Source organism: Cinclus cinclus, chromosome Z (genome assembly GCF_963662255.1).
Source record: "Cinclus cinclus chromosome Z, bCinCin1.1, whole genome shotgun sequence".
In the NCBI taxonomy this organism is placed as follows: Eukaryota; Metazoa; Chordata; class Aves; order Passeriformes; family Cinclidae; genus Cinclus; species Cinclus cinclus.
This window is the reverse complement of record NC_085084.1, coordinates 75607922-75626829: the sequence shown is the minus strand read 5'-3', so window position 1 is coordinate 75626829 and position 18908 is coordinate 75607922. Positions and strand designations below refer to the sequence as shown.

The window sequence follows — 18908 nt, the reverse complement described above, 5'->3', positions numbered from 1 at the left end:
ATGCTCGTAGCGCAGCGTCCAGGTGGAGCGGAGCCTCGGGGCACGGTGCAGAGCTGGGCCGCGTCACCCGGGAGCACGCACGTTTTCCCCGGCGCATGCGCAGGGGGGGTGGGGGGGCGGGAAGCGGGCGGTGCCGCCCGCTCAGCTCCCCTCAGCTTCGCGGGGCTGCCGCGCTGCTCCTGCCCGCAGAAAGGTACGGGGACGGGGGACAGAGGACATACGGTGTCCCGGTAACCGAGGAGGGAGGGCTGCGGAGTGGGGTCCTGCGGACCGACAGCGCCCTTGCTCTCGGGGGGCTTCCGGAAACGGATATCCCGGGGACCCTGCCACCGCACCCCGCCCGGTAAATGGCGGGGAGGCAGGGAAAGAATCAGGTTTCCGGTTACCGGGGCTCCCCAGCTCCAACCGGGGCTTGTCCACGGGGCTGCGATGACCTACGGGCTTCCGGGGTTCACGGAGACTGGGGCGTGCCCAGATCGCCACTGGGGCCAGCGCAGCCCGAGAGCCGCAGCCCGCCCGAGGCTGTGGCAGCACGGGATGGCGCGGCCACATTATTCTCGGCCACATTATTCCCGGCCACGTTATTCCCGGCCGTGCCCTTGCCTTGCCCCATTAGGCCCGGACCTGGAGTCCGCCCTCGCAGGGCCCGGGCCAGCATCCCCGCCTCGGGGGTCCTTGGGGACCGGGCTGGACAAGCCTGGCCGTGGCCAGCGGTCCGTGGACCTTAGGGCTACCTTTGGGGAGGGCCCGGAGCTGCTTTTCTCCCGCCACCCCGCCCACTCTGCCAAGACGTGGGGAAAAGTAAGTGGCAAGGGTGTCCTGTTGTGTGGATTTGGGTGGGGACACGAGGGCACAACGCTTCCCGTGGGCACACCGAAGCCAGGGAAGTCGCCGCAACAGTTCCCACCAGGACGGATAGCTGGCCATAGGCCCTGGGATGGGCCGCTGGAGTGGTTCCCATGCAGGATGGCACTGGCCCCAACCGGGGTCGGCGTGGATCCCCACCATGTCCCGGCTAAAACAGCTAACCAAGGAGGGGGAGAAGCTGCCCCATCCTGTGCCTGTCCCCTGCCGAATCCTGCCTGAGTCCCTGCAAGCTCCCCCATCCCTTTGAATCTGCCGGCAGGATGTCTACATGCTTCTGCCGTGGCTTCATCTCTGCCTGTTAGACCCATATTTGGTAGCAATAATTGTTTACTCCGTTCTCTCTCCCTGAGCCTTGCTTCTGAGAAGGGGAGGGCACATATTTTTGGGGTCTTTAGTTTTGACAAAACCTGTGAGTTGTCCAGTAAAGGGTTCGGATCACCTGCCTCTCCCCACGTCAAAGGGTGAAACCCCCCAAGTGCTAAGTGAATCTGTGACAGTGCATGGGGAGCACCACCCAAGCACTCAGTTTGCTTGCTGAATGGCAGCGTCAGGAATCTGGTGCTTCCCAAAGTGACGTGTCCCATGTCCCACGGTATAGATTTAGGAAAGGGGGAATGCGAAAGTTGAGGAGAAGGAAAGAGAGTCCTGTGGGGTGCCCTTTTAAGAACTGAACTTTGCTGGCTGCTGGGTGAGTTTACCCCAAAATGAAGCCACACTGTATTCTTTCTTTCACCTTTCTACCTGTCCAGCAGCACAGTGCTGGGCAAGGTGCTTGTTGTGGGAAGCGTGGGTACGTGAATCTGAGCACCTAGTGCTTTCCAGAAGTTATGACAGCATCCACTGCCCGTCAACCTCTGCACTTGGGGTCCTTTGTTAGAGGGCCAGCTTGCTATGGATGCAGGAGAGGCTGTGGCTGGAGTCCCACTGGCCCCCATGCCTACCCTTCTCATGGACAATCTAGAGGTGCCATGAATTGTGCTCCATGCCTTTGGAAGTCAGGGGATGCCCAGCGGGAGGAGACAGGATGTGAGATGTGTGCAAACTGTGGGCAGTTAATGGCTGGAGCTGCTTCAGTGCAGTGTGTGTGAGCAGACAGGCAGGCTGTGGCTGTCAACCTCCAGCCCAGCTGCCCAGCCCCTGCCCATTTCCCATGCAGAGCAAGACTGCCCTCCCTTCAGGAGTGAGAGGATGCTCCTGTCCTAGCCGTAGATAACAGCGGAGTGCTCACAGAGGTGCTGTGTCTGGTCTTGACAGCCACTCATGCTTCCCAGGAGCAAGCTCGGCCTCAGCTGGAAGAAACTGTCCTCCCATCTGACGTGGACATTCAGCTGGGAAAGAGGAACTGAGCTGAGCAGTCTCAGCAGCGTGTGACACTAAACCAGCTGGGGCTACTGGCTCAGCCTTCCCCTTGGTGCAGGGCTGAGCCCTGTCTACCTCAATGTCTGCTGTGGCTGTGTATACTGGTCTTGTACTGGGAAATGCAGGGGAACCCAGCCAGAGCCTAGTCTAGCTTCTTACCAGCTTAGTTTTTGACCCTTTTGATGGTGCTGCAGTGCAGATGCCAGCCAAGCCACTGCTGCAGGCATTGCATTTTGGTGGCCTGGTATCTTCCTAGCTGTGCCAGTGGCTGTACTGGCTGGGCTGTGCCTGTGGAAAAGCCCATGCTGAGATGGTTTGCAGCTGATAAAACTTCCTGCAGCCAGCTCCTGGTCCAAGGGTGGTGAGGCCTTTCCCAGATGAAATCTGGTATTGCCATTAAAACAAAGGAAGAACCCAAACCCCATTACTAAACCTCTTTTGGAGTATCCCTTAAGAGAGAGCGTAATAAAAATGGCAGAACTGTTGCATTTAGAAATTTGCAGCTTGTTCTGGAAACTCATCACAGGTGTTTCAACTGTCTGCAGTTGAATTTTGGTTGATATTTTTTTGTCTTTTGGGACACAAACCGTCTCCTGTAACCGTTACTGCAGCAGTGAACTCATCTGACAAACATACAGCAATTCCATGACATGACCAAAAACTCACAGTCAGTGGGCCCCGGCAATGACACAGTGTTTCCTTTGGGCCACACAGTGCTGTCTGCCCGCAGCCCTGCCTGCACTGACCCTGCCCTCAGGCAGAGTCTGGAGGCAAACCCCACCATACTGGTTTTGCTCACCTTGCATGGGGTGAGGTGGAGGAAGCCACAACAGCTCCTGAGGGGAATGGTGGGACCCCATTAAGGTTACCCCCTCCCCCTGTCATCTTGGGATCAGCTCAGAAGTGTGCCTGTGGTACAAAAAGGGTTGCACACAGCTTGCTATAAAATGCAGAAGTGTGTTAATTCAGCTGCTCTGGTGCTTTATCTTACTTTGCATACTGACAATGTGATTGAGAATAGGTTTGACTGAGAATGGGTTTGCTTTCTCTGGAGGTGAGCCAGCAAAAATTTGGTGTGTGTTCATCGAGACTTGGTTTATTTGGGTTTTTTGTGTTTTTCATTCTAGGGGGACAGCTCGAGTTTCACTGTCTTTTTGCCTTTTTTTTCCTGGTTTGCACTGCCAGGCTCCCACGCTGTCTCATTTGTTACATGTAGTCCAGCTTTTCTGTCTCTACATAGTTCCTAGAGGGGAGAGGTCTGTAAGGGCTGAGCCCTGTATTGATACCCGCACACCAGGTGGCAGATTTGCAAACCTTGTGTGATTAGTTGCCACCTTTTGCTGACAAACCTCACCCCAGTTTGAGGAGGTGTCCTTTTGCAGCTGAGAATGTTTCTGCTCTAGATACTGCTTTCAGCAGAGTAAGTTTTAATTGCTAGAACCTGGTCTTTTTCCATAGACTATGGAAACTGAAGTGAACCATCTCTTTTCTCTGAGATCTTCCTTGATGTCATCAGCATCTTCCCGGCTGAACTCTGTCATTTAAGTGTTTGGGATTGGGAAGGCTTGAGCAGTCATCTTCTTGTGGGTTCTTGGGAAGCACAGTGATCCCTGTAAAGAGTGTGCTAAGGGGTGTCTCTGGTGCAGTGTCTGGTTTTGGGTGGCTTTGTGAGGGCAAGAGGAGCATGCACAAATAGTGGCAGATATTCTGGCTCCTCTCAGTTCCTCTCTACTGTCCAACGTCCTCCACTCCTTCCTCCATGGTCTCTGACCTTGTCTTGTCAGTGGCATGTTCTCCTTTTCCTGCAGAGGGATGGAAAGCAGCTTTATGCTCAATTTGAGAATATTTTTAGATGTAGAGAAGTTGGCCTGGTGACCGCAGCAGCCCGCCCTGCATATAAAATACTTGGAAAACCCTTTCCATGACAGGGTGTTCCTCGTTTGTTCAGCTCCACAGCTTTGCTGGTGCTTCCGGATAGATGGCAGCGGCACAGCCGGGTGCTTCTGCCACCTCCTTCCCTCTGCCGATGGGCTCTCTTGCTCCAGAGACGAAGTGCATTTCATTCCTCAGCAGCAGAGACAGTGGGGGCCACGGGCCTCCGCAGAAACATTGCAGAACGGCTCAGGAATGCAGAGCTGGACTCGCTCCATGTGCTGGCGGAGGCGGCACGCTCCTTGGTCCCTACTTCCCACCCTGCACCACCAGTGTGGCTCTATGGCTCTGCAGGAGCTGGGCTCCTGCTCTCTGACTTGCTCCTGGCCAAAATTGAACACGGATCCTGCCTCTAGGCTGCTCAGGTCTGTGTTTGGTTGTACCCCCTCCCAGGAGTACCAGAGCTGGCAGGGCTGGGCTGGGATGCCCAGACTGACCAAGTGCTGCTGCACTGTGAGGAGGGCTGCCAGCACATTTTCCCAAGAACCTTCCCAGGCCAGGCTGAGGATGCAAGATCAGCTTTCCCTGGCAGCCATAATAGGAAGTCTGGTAGGAGCAAATCAGTCTAAAAGAGAATAACCAGATGTGCATCCCACCAGCGTTCCTGCATCCTCCCATCAGGAGTTTAAGGACAAGGCAGCCTGGGTCAGTGGAACCGGGGATTCCCTCTGTATGACCAGGCTCTCAGGGAGGGGAAAAGGCATGTTACTGCTGGACAGCATTGTGTTGAGCCCAGAGAGGGCCAGGGAATGTTGAGAGGGGTACAGAGCAGTAGGGCAGGAGCACAGGACTTGGTAGGGATCCTAAGGGGTTTGGCAACCTGGGAAAGCACTGAAAGCTGTTTCACGGCGGGTAGACCTGAAGGAAAGGGCTCTTACAAACTGCATCAGGCAAGTGGGGCACTTACGCACAATCTCCTTTTACTTCTGTTACTTCTTTTGGCTTTTACTTTTCAACATAAATATTGCAGTTCTGATTAAGTGTTATTAAAGCTGCTGTTTTGGAGTTCTGTTGAGGGGTGCTTGCTCTGAAGCTGCTCTATGCAATCCTTTAAGCCTGAACTCTGCAAGTACCTGAAAGGAGGTTGTAGTGAAATGGTGGCCAGTCTCTTCTCATGCCTGCAGTGAGAGGACAAAAAGAAATAGCCTTGAGACAGGGATATTCAGATATCAGGAAAAAAAAATCACTGTTAAGGTGATGAGGCATTAGAATAGATTGCTCAAGGAGGTGATGGAGTCACCATCTCTGGAGGTGTTTTAAGAGCCATCTAGTTATAGTGCTGGGTGATAAGAACTAGTGATTTAGGGGTTACTGTGTTAGTGCTGTTAGTGGGTGATTGGGCTGGGTCATCTGCCAACCCTGATGTTTCCATGATTCTATTCTATGAAGCTGATCCTTCAAGCTGCACCCAGCTTGAGTCCTTTTTCAGGTGGCATGGTGTAGCTCTTGTATGCCCATGCAGTGAGACCTGCCACAGGTGGTCCCTTGTCCTCCTATGCATTGTCCTTGGGTTGGTGCTGTATCTGCTGCTGCAGACCCTGATCTTATGAGCACTACTTGGGTCTGAGTGGTGCTTTTCCCAGGTAACTGTATTTAACATGTGAATTCAATGCCTGGTGCCTTTATCTTGTGTCCCCAGCAGCTTCAGGCTTTTCCGTTCCTCTGTGCTCAGGCTGCCTGCTCAGCACCGTCTGCTGGTGACATGAAGGGTCCTGATAGCTGGGACAGGGCTCTACCAGCTCTGGGTCAAAGCTTGGTTTTTCTCTTGTGGCTTCTGTGTCATGGCAGATTTAATTATAACCCCTTCCATCATACTCTCACAGCTTATCTAGTGTGCTCCCTCACGCTAACTTCCTCTCCCTGGCAGTGTCTCTGTTGGGTACCAGCTGCTGTCACTCTCACAGGCAAGTAAAATTTGCTTTAGGACCTTAAGACAAGGAGGTAGGGGTCACAGGGCTAGTCTCAGATCCCAGTGTCTGGAAAGGGGGACCTCTCACAGGCTCACCGGCACAGACTGCAGCCCTTGCTTGCCACTGGAAGCCGAGTCCCGGTTTCAGGTGCTGCTGAAGGAGGGGGAGCAAGCACACTGCACACTGGTGGGGTCAGCAGTCAGAGCTCACCCGTCTGTCTCCTCTGGCAGGTGACGCAGGAGTGGGGACAGCCCAGCCGCCACCATGGTTGCCCTCTCACTGAAGATCAGCATCGGCAACGTGGTGAAAACGATGCAGTTTGAGCCCTCCACCATGGTGTATGATGCCTGCCGGATGATCCGTGAGCGGGTGCCCGAAGCACAGATAGGACAGTGTAAGTCCTTGGTGGGACTAGCTGCCATGCCAGGGCTGCTGTGGCTTAGCTCCTGGCATTTCAGTGGTCTCCCTTTTCTCTCTGTGCCTCTCTGGCTGGCATTTTCCCAGTGAAGTGGTGTGGCAGGGGGAGTGGGGTCAAAGTCCTCTTGCCCAGTTGTCGTGAGGATCCAAGCTTCTCAGACTTCCCTCCTCGACAGTCCAGAACATTTATGTGTTTAGAAGTTAGGGAACGACATTTGAAAGTGAAATAACTCTTTAAGCAATTTGAATTCGCTGCTGTTTCTGTCTCTGCTCTTCTGTCCTACTTGCATTCATCACCACTGGCTAGGGCTACATGGGTTTAAACTATTGCAGGGGTCATAGCAAACATTAGTAAACCATTTGAGTTAATTTTTCCTTTATTGGAATATATATAATCTCCACTGGGTCTGTCTCCCACTGGCAGCTCTCTGCCAGACCCGTGCTGGTGCTCCATTACCTTTCTAGGCTGCCTCAGATCAGTATTTTCTTGCTGCTGCTAGGCTCATAATTTAGTCTGTGGCTCATGAGCTCATGATGTGACTCACGTCCACACAGATGTGGCCTGTCCCCATCATGGATGGGGGTTGGAGCTCTAGAACGCTGTCTCAGGGGCTCTCCTGAGTCGCTGCAACCCCCGAAAATAGCTGTGCCACAGAGGAGAGGCAGCAAAGTGGAGGTCAAGAGTCGTGGGAAGAGGAGGGGGAGTGCAGCGACATCTGGAGCAGCACATTCCTTGAGGTTGAAAGGAAATGCCTTCTCGCACCATGCCCGGCTGGTCAGCAGTCCAGCAGACCATGGCTTTCAGCTTCAGAAAGGGACTGGATGTCTTTGGATATGCAGGGCTATAGTGGTGTTGGAAGGAGCATTGCATTTCCTGCTTCTGGGTGTGAGCCAGCCTGTTTATAAAAAAAGCAGCAAGGGGAAGGCCTTAAAGGGAACTTCTTATTCCTGCGTTCCTTTTCAGTTGCTCACAGCCTTTCTTTTCCTTGCAGCTTTTACTTCTCTTTGCTCTCCTTACTCACAGTCACTCAGGCTCCTTTTCTGAGCTGTTCTTTTTTTTTGGTCACCTTTGGGCTGGGGAACCTTTGGTATAAGTTTCCAGCTCTGCTCTTGCTCTGTCTCAGGAAGTGCCTCTCCCCACCCAGCCTGTGGATGTGGGGCAAGCTGCTCAGTTTTCAGTACTTTGGATTTATCCTCTTGGAATTTACTTTGAAAACAGTTTGGTTTTTTGTTGTTTTTTTTTAACTTCAAAAATAAAATGGCAAGCTTTCATGATTTTTCTGCTCCCTGTTTAGTAGGATTCTAACGGCAGTGTTAGCCAAGCTGGTGCAGGGCGGCTCAGGAATTTGTCCCTCCCCAAAGAGAGCTGCCAACAAGATGACGAGTTATAAACATAGCCAACCAAGACAGCCTGCGGCGCAGGATTGTTGCAGAGGTGGAGAAGGACCTTTCCAGGGCAAAGCCAGGCGTGGTCCTGGCCTCTTGCTACATGAAAATGGGCCTGTTCCTGTGGGTCCGGGCTGGGGTGCCACTGCCCAGGCTCCACAGCAGCCTTTTCACCAGGTACCCCACCATGAGGGAGCAGAATTTGGTGAATGATATTCACTCACCACCTCTGAGACCTTGTAAGCCTTGAGCCCATTCTCCTTCAGCCTCCTCTCCTGCAAAAAGAGGAGTCCCAGTTCCCGTAGTCCCTCACACCAAGGTTCCATTACTCAGGTTGTCTCTCTCTATCTTTTCAGACTGTACCGTGTCCTGAGGTGATGCAGACCCTACCATTAGAGCTTACTCAAAGTGTGGATTGCCTAGATTTTATAGACCAGTTCCCAGCCCCCTTTCTGGTGATCCCCAGGATTTTACTACCTTGTTTTCACTACTACTACACATTGCACTGAAGATTTCAGAAAGCTGTCAGCAGCAACTGCAAGCTCTTCCTTCTGTTGCATCTGTCAGTTCCAAGTTCAACATTGCGTAGGCATGCCACAGATGATTTTTTCCATAGATAACTGTGGTAAAACCTCAGAGCTTTTTTGCCCATTTATTTATTAGGTTTAGGCTACAGCGTTTACAGGGCTGCTGTGCTTCAAGCACTGGGCTGCACCAGTGCATGTCCCTGGGCATAGAGTGGCATCATGGTGGCCCTGTGCTGGTCAGGACTGCCTTGTCAGGGACTTTTATCTGTTTTTCAGCCAATGATTTTGGGCTCTTTCTCTCGGATGAAGACCCAAAGAAAGGGATCTGGCTGGAGGCTGGGAAGGCTCTGGACTACTACATGCTTCGCAATGGGGTAAACATTCATCACACATCCTTCCGGCTGCATCCTTTGCTCTGTAGTTGGATATCTTGCTTGCAGCATGGAGGTGGTATGGGTGCCTGCTGTGCTACCTTGTGTTGTGCCCTGCAGCACACCTGTGACCCCCACAAATGTCCTGGGCAGGGGGGAGCTGTTGGCCCAATGGTGGGATGTGGGTGCCCTGCACTGGTGCCACTGCTGGTAGCTGTGCTCCACTGTGCCTGCAGGATACCATGGAGTACAAGAAGAAGCAGCGGCCCCTGAAGATCCGCATGCTGGATGGGACAGTGAAAACGGTGATGGTGGATGACTCCAAAACTGTCACGGACATGCTCATGACAATATGTGCCCGGATTGGTGAGGAGAGGACAGCAATGGGGGGAAGAAGGGAGGGGAAAGAGAATGGCAGAATCTGACAGGCTTCTAGGGGAGCAACAGCAACTCTGTGACAGATGGCCTGGCAGCAGTGGTGTTTGAGGGGTGTGTGACACTGGGGAGGGGACACTGCTCTGCACCCCTGTGTTGCTCCATGTTCTGTGTTTGGCAGAACAGTCCTGCTGAGTTTGGTTCTCTGCTCTCCCGCAGGCATCACCAACTATGATGAGTACTCACTTGTACGGGAGATCATGGAAGAGAAGAAGGAAGAGGTTACTGGCACCCTCAAGAAGGACAAGACCTTGCTGCGAGATGAGAAGAAGATGGAGAAGCTCAAGCAGAAGTTGCACACAGATGATGAGTGTAGGTGCCTGGATGTGCTGGGAATGGGGTCAGCCTGTGCTGATGGCCTTGGTGAAGGGGAGCAGGGACCCCTGTGAGGGGAGGAGGGTGTGGAGAGGAACATATGGATAAGGGAACATGTGTCCATACCCTCTAGAATATCTCCTGCCTGGGGGCCCAGGGCAGAAGAATGAGAGCTGGGATGCATTTGGCAAACATCCATTTCTTGCTCAGCCTAAGCAGCCCCAAGGCTGGGACCAGCCTTTCCTTGGTGCCTGTCCCTGCTCACACCCTGGCATTGTCTGCAGTGAACTGGCTGGATCATGGCCGGACCCTGCGTGAACAAGGCATCGATGACAATGAAACGCTGCTGCTGCGGCGCAAGTTCTTCTACTCTGATCAGAACGTGGACTCAAGAGATCCTGTGCAGCTCAACCTGCTCTATGTGCAGGTACAGCTTCCCAGAGCACCTGATTCCACTGCCTCCTGCCAGCCCCTGACAAGGCTGGTGGCTGAAGATTTTGCCAGGAGCCAAGTGGGGGGGGTTCATTGGGATACCCAGTTATGAACTGGGTAAGAGCCAACACTGGCTGGCAATCCCAGCCCTATTGTCTGTGTACTCCAGTGCTCCCCAGGGAATCCCATGTCAGCTCTGTCTGGTAGGAACCATCTTGAAATCCTGCTGCTGTTCCTTTCCCAGGCTTGATGCCTGTAGGGAGCAGTGTCCTACATACTCCTGTTTTTCAGAGCCACTTCTTTCAAGTCTGTAAAACATGTTGTGCTTGATATGGAGGAGAGCAATGATAGGGCTGTATGGCAGCCCAGCGCACAATGTCTTCTATTCCCACGCAGGCTCGTGATGACATCCTGAACGGTTCCCACCCCGTCTCCTTTGACAAAGCCTGTGAGTTTGCTGGCCACCAGTGCCAGATCCAGTTTGGGCCACATAACGAGCAGAAGCACAAGCCAGGCTTTCTGGAGTGAGTGTCCTGAGGAGCCCCTGGGCTTGTCTTGAAGCAGCTGGAGCACCTTGGTAGCACCCTGTGCCATACTGCCCTGTGGGGCCCTGGGGGTTTGAGTGCTGTGGTGCAACCCCTTTCCTCCTGACAGCACAGTCCCCCAGTGTAGAGGTCCACAGCAGCTGTGAGGGGTGCCAGCCTCCCCATCCTGCTCCTTCTGGCAGCCCTATAGGGACTTGCAGTCAGCTGCTGTGGGGGTGGCCCCAGCCCACCTTCTGGCCTGCCTTGATCCCGCACAAAGCGCTGTATTCTCAGCACCTTTACCCTACTCTTAGCTACAGCAACTCTTAAGAACAGCTTTCATAGCTGTAGCAATTTCTCCCACATTCTTACTGCTTCCAAAAACTTCCAGCTTGTGCCCTGGCAGGGGCTTGTCTGAGGCTTTGGGTTGGACTTGTTCATAGTCAAGGACAGACACTGGCTTTGGGCTCTGCTGCTGACAACTCACTTGGCTGTCTCTTGGCAGGCTCAAGGATTTCCTGCCCAAGGAGTACATCAAGCAGAAAGGAGAACGCAAGATCTTCATGGTATGTGCAATGGGGAGGTTGAGGTCTGGATTTTTTGTCCCTCCTCATTAGAGGTTGAGGCATTCCTGTCTAAGGAGGCAGTACACAGCAGTCTGGTGGGTGAGAAATGGGAGGAGGAGCTGTAGGTGGGCAGGCAAAGCAGCTCCTGAGGTCTCAGGGATTAGACCTGGGGCAGGGGATGCTGGTGGGGTGGGGACAGCCCAGAAAGGCTGTGCAGCAGTGTCAAGGCAGGACTGTGGAGCTGGTGCAATGTTCTGTCTTTGCTGTTGCAGGCCCACAAGAGCTGTGGGAACATGAGTGAGATCGAAGCCAAAGTTCGCTATGTGAAACTTGCTCGTTCCCTCAAGACCTATGGGGTCTCCTTCTTCTTGGTCAAGGTAGAGCAGCAGCCCCCCTGGTCCCACTTCAGACTCACCAAAATTTTGCTTCTTCAACATCCATCTGTTATGCCTCCAGCTGCTTCCCCTCAGCCTATGTTACTCCAGTATTTTCTGCATCTCCCCTGTTGCACTTCCCTATGCACTGCCTTCCTTGGTTCATGCTTTTTCACATTGTCAAGGTACATGTGTTAATTGTCACCACTAGAAAGTGTGGCCTTGTGGATGTTTTGGTAGCTATGGCAGACCTCAGATATCTCTGCCTCAATGGATACATCCTGGGAGTAGCCCACACCCCTTCTGTTGTGGCCCACAGGAGAAGATGAAGGGGAAGAACAAGCTGGTGCCACGGCTGCTGGGGATCACCAAGGAGTGTGTGATGCGTGTGGATGAGAAGACCAAGGAAGTGATTCAGGAGTGGAGCCTGACCAACATCAAGCGTTGGGCAGCCTCACCCAAGAGCTTCACCCTGGTAGGGACCAGCGCTGGTTCCCCATGCCTCTTCCCCGCTGGTGCCCCTGTAGGGGGGTTCTTTCACTCCAGCCCCCCTCTCAGCTGTTGCTCCATGGTGGCACAGCCTTGCCCTCCTCTGATGCCTCTCCCGGTGCTCACTTTGGAGGCTGGCACTTGGGCGCTTAGTGCATACCAGAGGGCCTCAGGGTGGCTGCCAGTGCCCTGCTTCGGTTATACCCTGTGCCCTGCTGTTGCAGGATTTTGGAGATTACCAGGATGGTTACTACTCGGTGCAGACAACGGAAGGGGAACAGATCGCCCAGCTGATTGCTGGCTACATCGATATCATCCTCAAAAAGGTGAGGCTATGCTGATACCCCTCTCCGGAGGCGTACAGGATGTGCCTTTCAGCTGCCTCTAAACAGCCTTTGGCAGAAGGTACTGTTGGGAAAGTTGTAGGCAGGGCAGGAGGACCCTATGACTGGTATGGTGTCTGGGCTGCAGGAGGAGGGCAGGGCTTGGGGGTACCATTTTCTCTTCCCCTTTGCAGAAAAAGAGCAAAGACCACTTTGGACTGGAGGGTGATGAGGAGTCCACTATGCTGGAAGACTCTGTGTCTCCAAAGAAGTAAGTCTTCCAGGAGCAAGGCAGCTGCCAAGCAGAAGCTAAATGGAGAGTGTGCTCCAGCAAAGCTTGCAGCACAGCAAGAAGACCTGCCACTCCCACAGAGCCTGGTGCCAGTTCTGTAGCCATGGTTTTACTTGGTATTTCTCCCCATTTCAGGTCGACAGTTGTGCAGCAGCAGTTTAACCGTGTAGGCAAGGCAGAGCTGGGCTCAGTGGCCCTGCCAGCCATCATGCGGACAGGGGCTGGAGGGCCAGAAAACTTCCAGGTGGGCACGATGCCACAGCCTCAGCTGCAAATAACCAGTGGCCAGATGCACCGAGGGCACATGCCTCCCCTGGTAAGCTGTCCTTGTGCTCACTGTAGGGCACAAACTCTGAGAGGTGACTGTCAGGCATGTGTAGATCCATCTGTTTGTGTCCATGACCAAGCATTGTCTTGCTGTGAAGAGGGGGGTTTTGTGCTACTGGCCTTGTGTGCTTGCTGGCCTTGCTGAGCCAGCATCCTCTTGCACCTTCTCTGTAAACTTGAGCTACACTGCAGCATTTTCACCTGGCCAGTGACTGCAGCCACTCACTCAGGTTGTGACTGGACAGCCCCACTAGTTCTGTGGTTTGTAGCAGAACTGAAAGCCATGTTTTGGTGCCCTCATCTCCTGTGGAGCTGGAGGAGCTCTTGGAAAAGGCCACAAGGAGGCCAATTTCTTTTGCTCCATGCAGCCTGGTGGGGGGCTTGCTGTGAAAGCCTTGTGGAATCTCACAGCGTCTTCCCACTACCCAAGAGCTGCTTAACTGTGGGACTTGATTGTAAATGTGGTGAGATGAGGCATTTTCCAGTGGGAGTTACAGAGGGGAGACTGTTTTTACTAAGTGCACCCCACTTTGTGGAGTCCTGCCTGGAGCGGTGCCATCAGCAGCACATTCCAGGAGAGCACTTGAGCCAAATATGCAATCCTTGATTCCAAGCCTTTGGCGTATCTCACTCAGTCTGTGTTGCAGACCTCAGCCCAGCAAGCCTTGACTGGCACTATAAATTCCAGCATGCAGGCTGTGCATGCAGCCCAGGCCACGCTGGATGACTTCGAGACCTTGCCACCTCTTGGGCAAGATGCTGTGAGTACTGGGTGAAGGTGGGGTGCTGGGGGTGGACCTTACTGGAAACTGGGCTGGGTGAGGCTAGCCACATTCCCAGGAGTGTTAGCAGCTCCTGGGAAGATCTGCTGCCTGAAAAGAAATGGGGTTGTATCCCACTCATTGGGCAGACATGGAGGGGACACTTGGTCGTGTTTGGTCAGGGCAGATGAGATAATTTGGGTGGTTACAGGTCTTCCCTCTCTTTTCCTTGTATCGTCTCCCTTGCACATCTCTGTGTAAGCATATGTGCAGCTACCCACCACTCCTGCCACCATCTCCTGATCCTGTTTTCCCCATTCAGGCATCAAAAGCTTGGCGCAAAAACAAGATGGATGAATCAAAGCATGAGATCCACTCCCAAGTGGATGCCATAACTGCTGGCACAGCCTCAGTCGTCAACCTCACTGCAGGTATATGGAGAGCTGGAGTAGAGGGATGCCCCAGTTCAGGAAAATGCTTGTCTCTTGTCTGGCTGAAAGACTCCTGTTCCCTGAAAGGAAAACCACATCAGTGACAGGTGTGGAGATACTCTTGGAGCATCACTTGGAGCACATCCCATCCTGACTCCTCTCTTCCCTGTGCAGGGGATCCAGCAGACACAGACTACACTGCTGTGGGCTGCGCTGTCACCACCATCTCTTCCAACCTGACGGAGATGTCTAAGGGTGTGAAGCTGCTGGCTGCGCTGATGGAGGATGAGGGAGGGAATGGGCGGCAGCTTCTGCAGGCAGCCAAGAACCTGGCAAGCGCTGTCTCAGACCTGCTGAAAACAGCACAACCTGCCAGCGCTGAGGTGGGGAACTGAAGGGGCTGTGGAACCAGGAGGAAGGGGAAAGCCAAGGGAAACCACTGAGTGAAATTTTAAGCCTTGCTCATGAGCCTGGTGTTGATTTTGTCTTGTTCCTTGCAGCCTCGCCAGAATCTCCTGCAGGCTGCTGGCTTGGTGGGGCAAACCAGCGGAGAGCTGCTGCAGCAGATAGGGGAGAGTGACACTGACCCCCGGTTCCAGGTGAGTGCACCCTGCAGCAGCCAGGGACACCCACTCTCTAAAGCCTCAGGCCTTTGCAGGACCTCACAGGAGGGGTCTGACCTGAACATTCGCCAGTGCCCAGTGGTGACTTTGTGAGGGAGGGGACAAGCCATTGCCCATCTCTGTCTCTAGAGAGATATAACACCTCTTATCTTGTGGATTCTGTGTAGATCCCAGAAAACCGGAATGCTTGGATCCTGCCTGCCTCTGAACCAAAGATGGTAAAACAAGTCTGTAGGCTTGGCTTGGTGGTCCTACCATCTCCAGTGTGGAGGGGTCTCCTCTGGGAACTGTAATCTGAAATCTTTGGAGAAGGGCTCTTGCAAAATTCTGCTTTTCTGGTGGTTGGATCTCAGAAGTCCATGCACTCGGGTTGCTGCTGGAGCAAGTGCTGCTCTAGAGATCATCCCTTGCAGCCATCTCAGCTCCTGCCTGCTGCTCCCTGCCTGCTGCTCCCTGCCTGTGGCAGCTGCCTGCCTGCCTCCATAAGAGACCTAGTATGGGTCGAGCCCTGTGTGGCAGTTTTTTTTCAGATGAGCTGACTGCCAACTGGCTTGCTTTCCCATGGTTGCTCCCTTCCAGCACAAAGGAGGTAGCACACTGCTGGGGAGGACAATCCAGACGTATTATGGACCAAAATACTCCAGAAAGAAGGGGTTTCTGTTCATGGCAGCCACACAGCTTCCGTTGAGTAAGGAGGCCTTGAAAGATACCCAAGGGGAGCAGAAAAGCTAGGAGCAAGGCAGGAAGCCATGTTTGGCCATGCAGCAGGGCCAGGACAGAGTATCTCCAACAGTCAGATTTAGGACCTGGCAGACAATTTGCAGTCAAGCAGCAGGATGTTCTGCCACCTGTCTGACCCGAGTGTATATACTTCCTTCCATGGGCTCAGATGCAGTGGTCTGGGGACTCTTGAACTGCATGCATGCACCCTCCAGTCTTTCCTCCTGTCACAAAAGGTGATGGATTGCAGTGGGAGTAATCTTGGCCTGCAGGAGGCAAGGGGATGCTGTGTCTTTTCTGGTTTGGTGGCCAGAGGCTTACCTGTTGTGGGGTGTGGGGCTGTTTGCTGTGAGCATGCACACAGCAGGAGGTTGGCAGCTGCAGCAGGCAAAGAGCCCTGCCCTGCCTACCAGGGTTTTTGCTGTTTAGTGCTGGTGCTGCCAATTTTCATCAGCTTTATGCCACAGGGGCTAATCTTGAAGGCTGCAGTGTGCTGTTATTTCTGGTGCCCTGCAGGAAAGCAGTTTTCCATGTGTTTTCTACCTTGTCAGCCAACAAGTTAGAATTGGAAAAAAAATAGCTGCCCTACCTGCAATACAGATGACCAGCATGGGAGCATCTCCCACTTGCCTCTTGCTGGCAGCTGCCCACGGTGTGGGTGTGCCGTGGCAGGCTTGTGCCTGCTGTTTGACCGGAAGGGTGTGTCATCATTTTGCTATGTTCAAATGTTTGCAAACCCAATCAAATCAAGGCAGTATCAGCAGTGCCTTGCAGCAGGTTCTTGCTGTGGTACAATCGGGGGGGATGGGTGGTTGCTTGGGAAGTGGGTATTGCAGTGACGCTGAGCATTGCCCAAGCTCCTGCAGGTGGTGTTCCTGACAGTGCAGACTGCAGCCCAGGGCCAGGCTACAGCCTCACCGCCGGCTGTAGCACACAGTGGAGATGAGGTCAATGTGTTGCCAGCTTTTCCAGGTATTCAGTGCTGCTGGTGCTGTAACAGAGTGGAAGAAAGGCCCCTGAGGACTCACATTTCCTATATGAATATTTCACGAGAGCCCTGCAGATGGCTGCGGCTGCTCCCACTGACATGGCTGCCTCGTTGACCCTTTCTGTCCCCTCCCAGGACATGCTTATGCAGCTGGCGAAGGCAGTGGCCAATGCTGCCGCTGCGCTGGTGCTCAAAGCCAAGAATGTGGCTCAGAAAACAGAGGATGCTGCGCTGCAGACACAAGTGATCGCAGCAGCCACCCAGTGTGCCCTCTCCACCTCCCAGCTGGTGGCCTGCACCAAGGTAAGCAGCAAGGTTAACCCTTGCCACCGTATGGCTGTGAACTTCACCTGGATGGAGGGCAGGTTTGCAGGGAGCTTCTAGGTGTGCCGGGACCACATGTCCTAAGGCAGGACTTTGGGAATCTTGTACAGGAAGTGTGGACTGCAGCTTGTTGGGAGTCCTTGCCACTGTGCTCAAGCAATGAGGATCCTCTTTGGAGGAGCAGAAGTTTGGGATAGCTCCTCCATGGAGCATACCACAATTGCTTCCCAGCCTTTCTCTTCCCTTCCAGGTTGTGGCTCCCACAATCAGCTCCCCAGTTTGCCAGGAGCAGCTGATCGAGGCTGGCAAGTTGGTGGCCAAATCGGCTGAGGGCTGTGTGGAGGCCTCTAAGGCAGCCACCAGTGATGACCAGCTCCTGAAGCAGGTGGGGGTGGCAGCCACAGCTGTCACCCAGGCCCTGAACGACCTGCTGCAGCACATCAAGCAGCATGCCTTGGGTGGGCAGCCCATTGGGCGCTACGATCAGGCCACTGACACCATCCTCAACGTCACCGAGAATATATTCAGCTCCATGGGTGATGCAGGTGAGAGTGAGACACCCAGGGCAGAGAACAATGGAGAGGGAGGTATCAGAGAGCCCTTGGGAGTTGATAAGAGTCCCACAGGCCACACTTGCTAACAGGCCGTGCTTCCATTGTGTTCCAGGGGAAATGGTGCGTCAGGCTCGTATTCTGGCCCAGGCCACCTCTGACCTTGTCAATGCCATCAAAGCTGATGCTGAGGGAGAAACAGATCTGGAGAATTCACGCAAGCTTCTGAGTGCAGCTAAGATCCTGGCTGATGCCACTGCCAAGATGGTGGAGGCTGCAAAGGTCAGTGTGTGGGGAAGAATGGATGCTGGCTTAGGCCCCAGCCCTGTCCAGTGCTGTTGGCTTAGTGCTGGGTGCCCCTCGCTGAGCAGCAGTTCCCAGGGCAAAGTCTTGCACTGAGCCAGGGACCTGTAGGGTGCATTCCTCCTGTGAAGGAGCTTCAGGAGGCTGTGGGTGGTAGCAGAGGAGCTGTTACCGCTCTTGCTGATGGATTCTTCCAAAGAGGCTTTGAACATCTCCTGAGTACCATAAACAGGGCTGCCTTGTGGGCACTAGAGCAGAGGTGCTGCTTCAGGAAGAAAAGGGCCTCCATGGTCCCTGAGAGGTGTGATGGGTTTTCTGTATTCTCCAGGGAGCTGCAGCCCACCCAGACAGCGAGGAGCAGCAGCAGCGGCTGCGTGAGGCAGCAGAAGGGCTCCGCATGGCAACCAATGCTGCAGCCCAGAATGCCATCAAGAAGAAACTTGTGCACAAGCTGGAGGTGAGATGCTAGGCAAGGATCTGCAGAGGGCAAGCAAGCACAGTGAGCAAGACATGACCAGAAGCCCCCATAACTCCTATTTATATATAGAGAGAGGGGTCAAGTCCTTCTCAAGCATAGTGTCCATGCTGCATCACAGAGAGATGTCCCTTACACTGTGTGCACCGTGTTGCTTTGGGGTGCTGGGCTTTGAGGGTGCCGAGGATGCTTGGGTGCCACAGGAGTAGGCACAGGAGAAGTTGTTTGGGGAATCTGGGCCCTGGTCATGGCAGGGTGGGGCTCAGTACAGACTACCAGTGTTAACCTGTGCCTTCCTGTGCCAGCACGCAGCCAAGCAGGCTGCTGCTTCGGCCACACAGACCATCGCCGCCGCGCAGCACGCCTCTTCCTCCAACAAGAACCCCGCCGCACAGCAGCAGCTGGTGCAGAGCTGCAAGGTAAGGGCCTGGGCCTGATCCTAGCATCTCCTGTGCTCTCCCCATCTCATCTCCCATCAGCTGTGGTAGTGCTTTCTGCTCCACCACAGTGGTCAGACTGTATCCTGGGATGCTCACTTAGGTCCTGTAGGAGCTGGTCACTGGTCAGTCACTGGTCAATCACTGGTCCTGGGTTGAATCCATGTCCTTCTGACTGATCCTCTCCAGCGACGCTTTTCTCTGGCAGGTGGTGGCAGAGCAGATCCCAATGCTGGTGCAAGGTGTGCGAGGAAGCCAGTCCCAGCCAGACAGCCCCAGCGCCCAGCTGGCTCTCATTGCTGCCAGCCAGAACTTCCTGCAGGTATCCATGCTGCCCAGAGCCTTCCATGCCAGCTCTGGCATTTCAGCTATCCTACCGTGCCTGTCCCTTTAAGACACTGGGAGATCTTTTGCACACAGGCAGCTGAGATGCTGAATACTTGTCCCCT

General features: G+C 53.9%; 1 protein-coding gene across 8 annotated transcripts in view; it reads left to right on the top strand.

Annotated features, from left to right (window-relative positions):
- Window positions 1-118: 118 nt before the first annotated feature.
- Window positions 119-18908, top strand: part of TLN1 (talin 1) — a 34628-nt gene continuing 15838 nt past the window's right edge. For 2 of the 8 annotated variants that reach the window (XM_062514040.1, XM_062514038.1), the window contains exons 1-23: window positions 6078-6215; window positions 6299-6462; window positions 8675-8772; window positions 9006-9135; window positions 9364-9516; window positions 9804-9946; window positions 10348-10475; window positions 10981-11041; window positions 11314-11418; window positions 11735-11890; window positions 12129-12230; window positions 12422-12498; window positions 12655-12835; window positions 13494-13607; window positions 13930-14038; window positions 14213-14421; window positions 14539-14637; window positions 16505-16672; window positions 16944-17238; window positions 17360-17526; window positions 17876-18004; window positions 18328-18441; window positions 18668-18781. In XM_062514040.1, coding sequence (XP_062370024.1) covers window positions 6333-6462; window positions 8675-8772; window positions 9006-9135; window positions 9364-9516; window positions 9804-9946; window positions 10348-10475; window positions 10981-11041; window positions 11314-11418; window positions 11735-11890; window positions 12129-12230; window positions 12422-12498; window positions 12655-12835; window positions 13494-13607; window positions 13930-14038; window positions 14213-14421; window positions 14539-14637; window positions 16505-16672; window positions 16944-17238; window positions 17360-17526; window positions 17876-18004; window positions 18328-18441; window positions 18668-18781 — 2982 coding nt within the window. In that variant the 5' untranslated portion in view covers window positions 6078-6215; window positions 6299-6332. The other 6 variants (XM_062514039.1, XM_062514033.1, XM_062514034.1 and 3 more) reach the window with 5 other exon arrangements.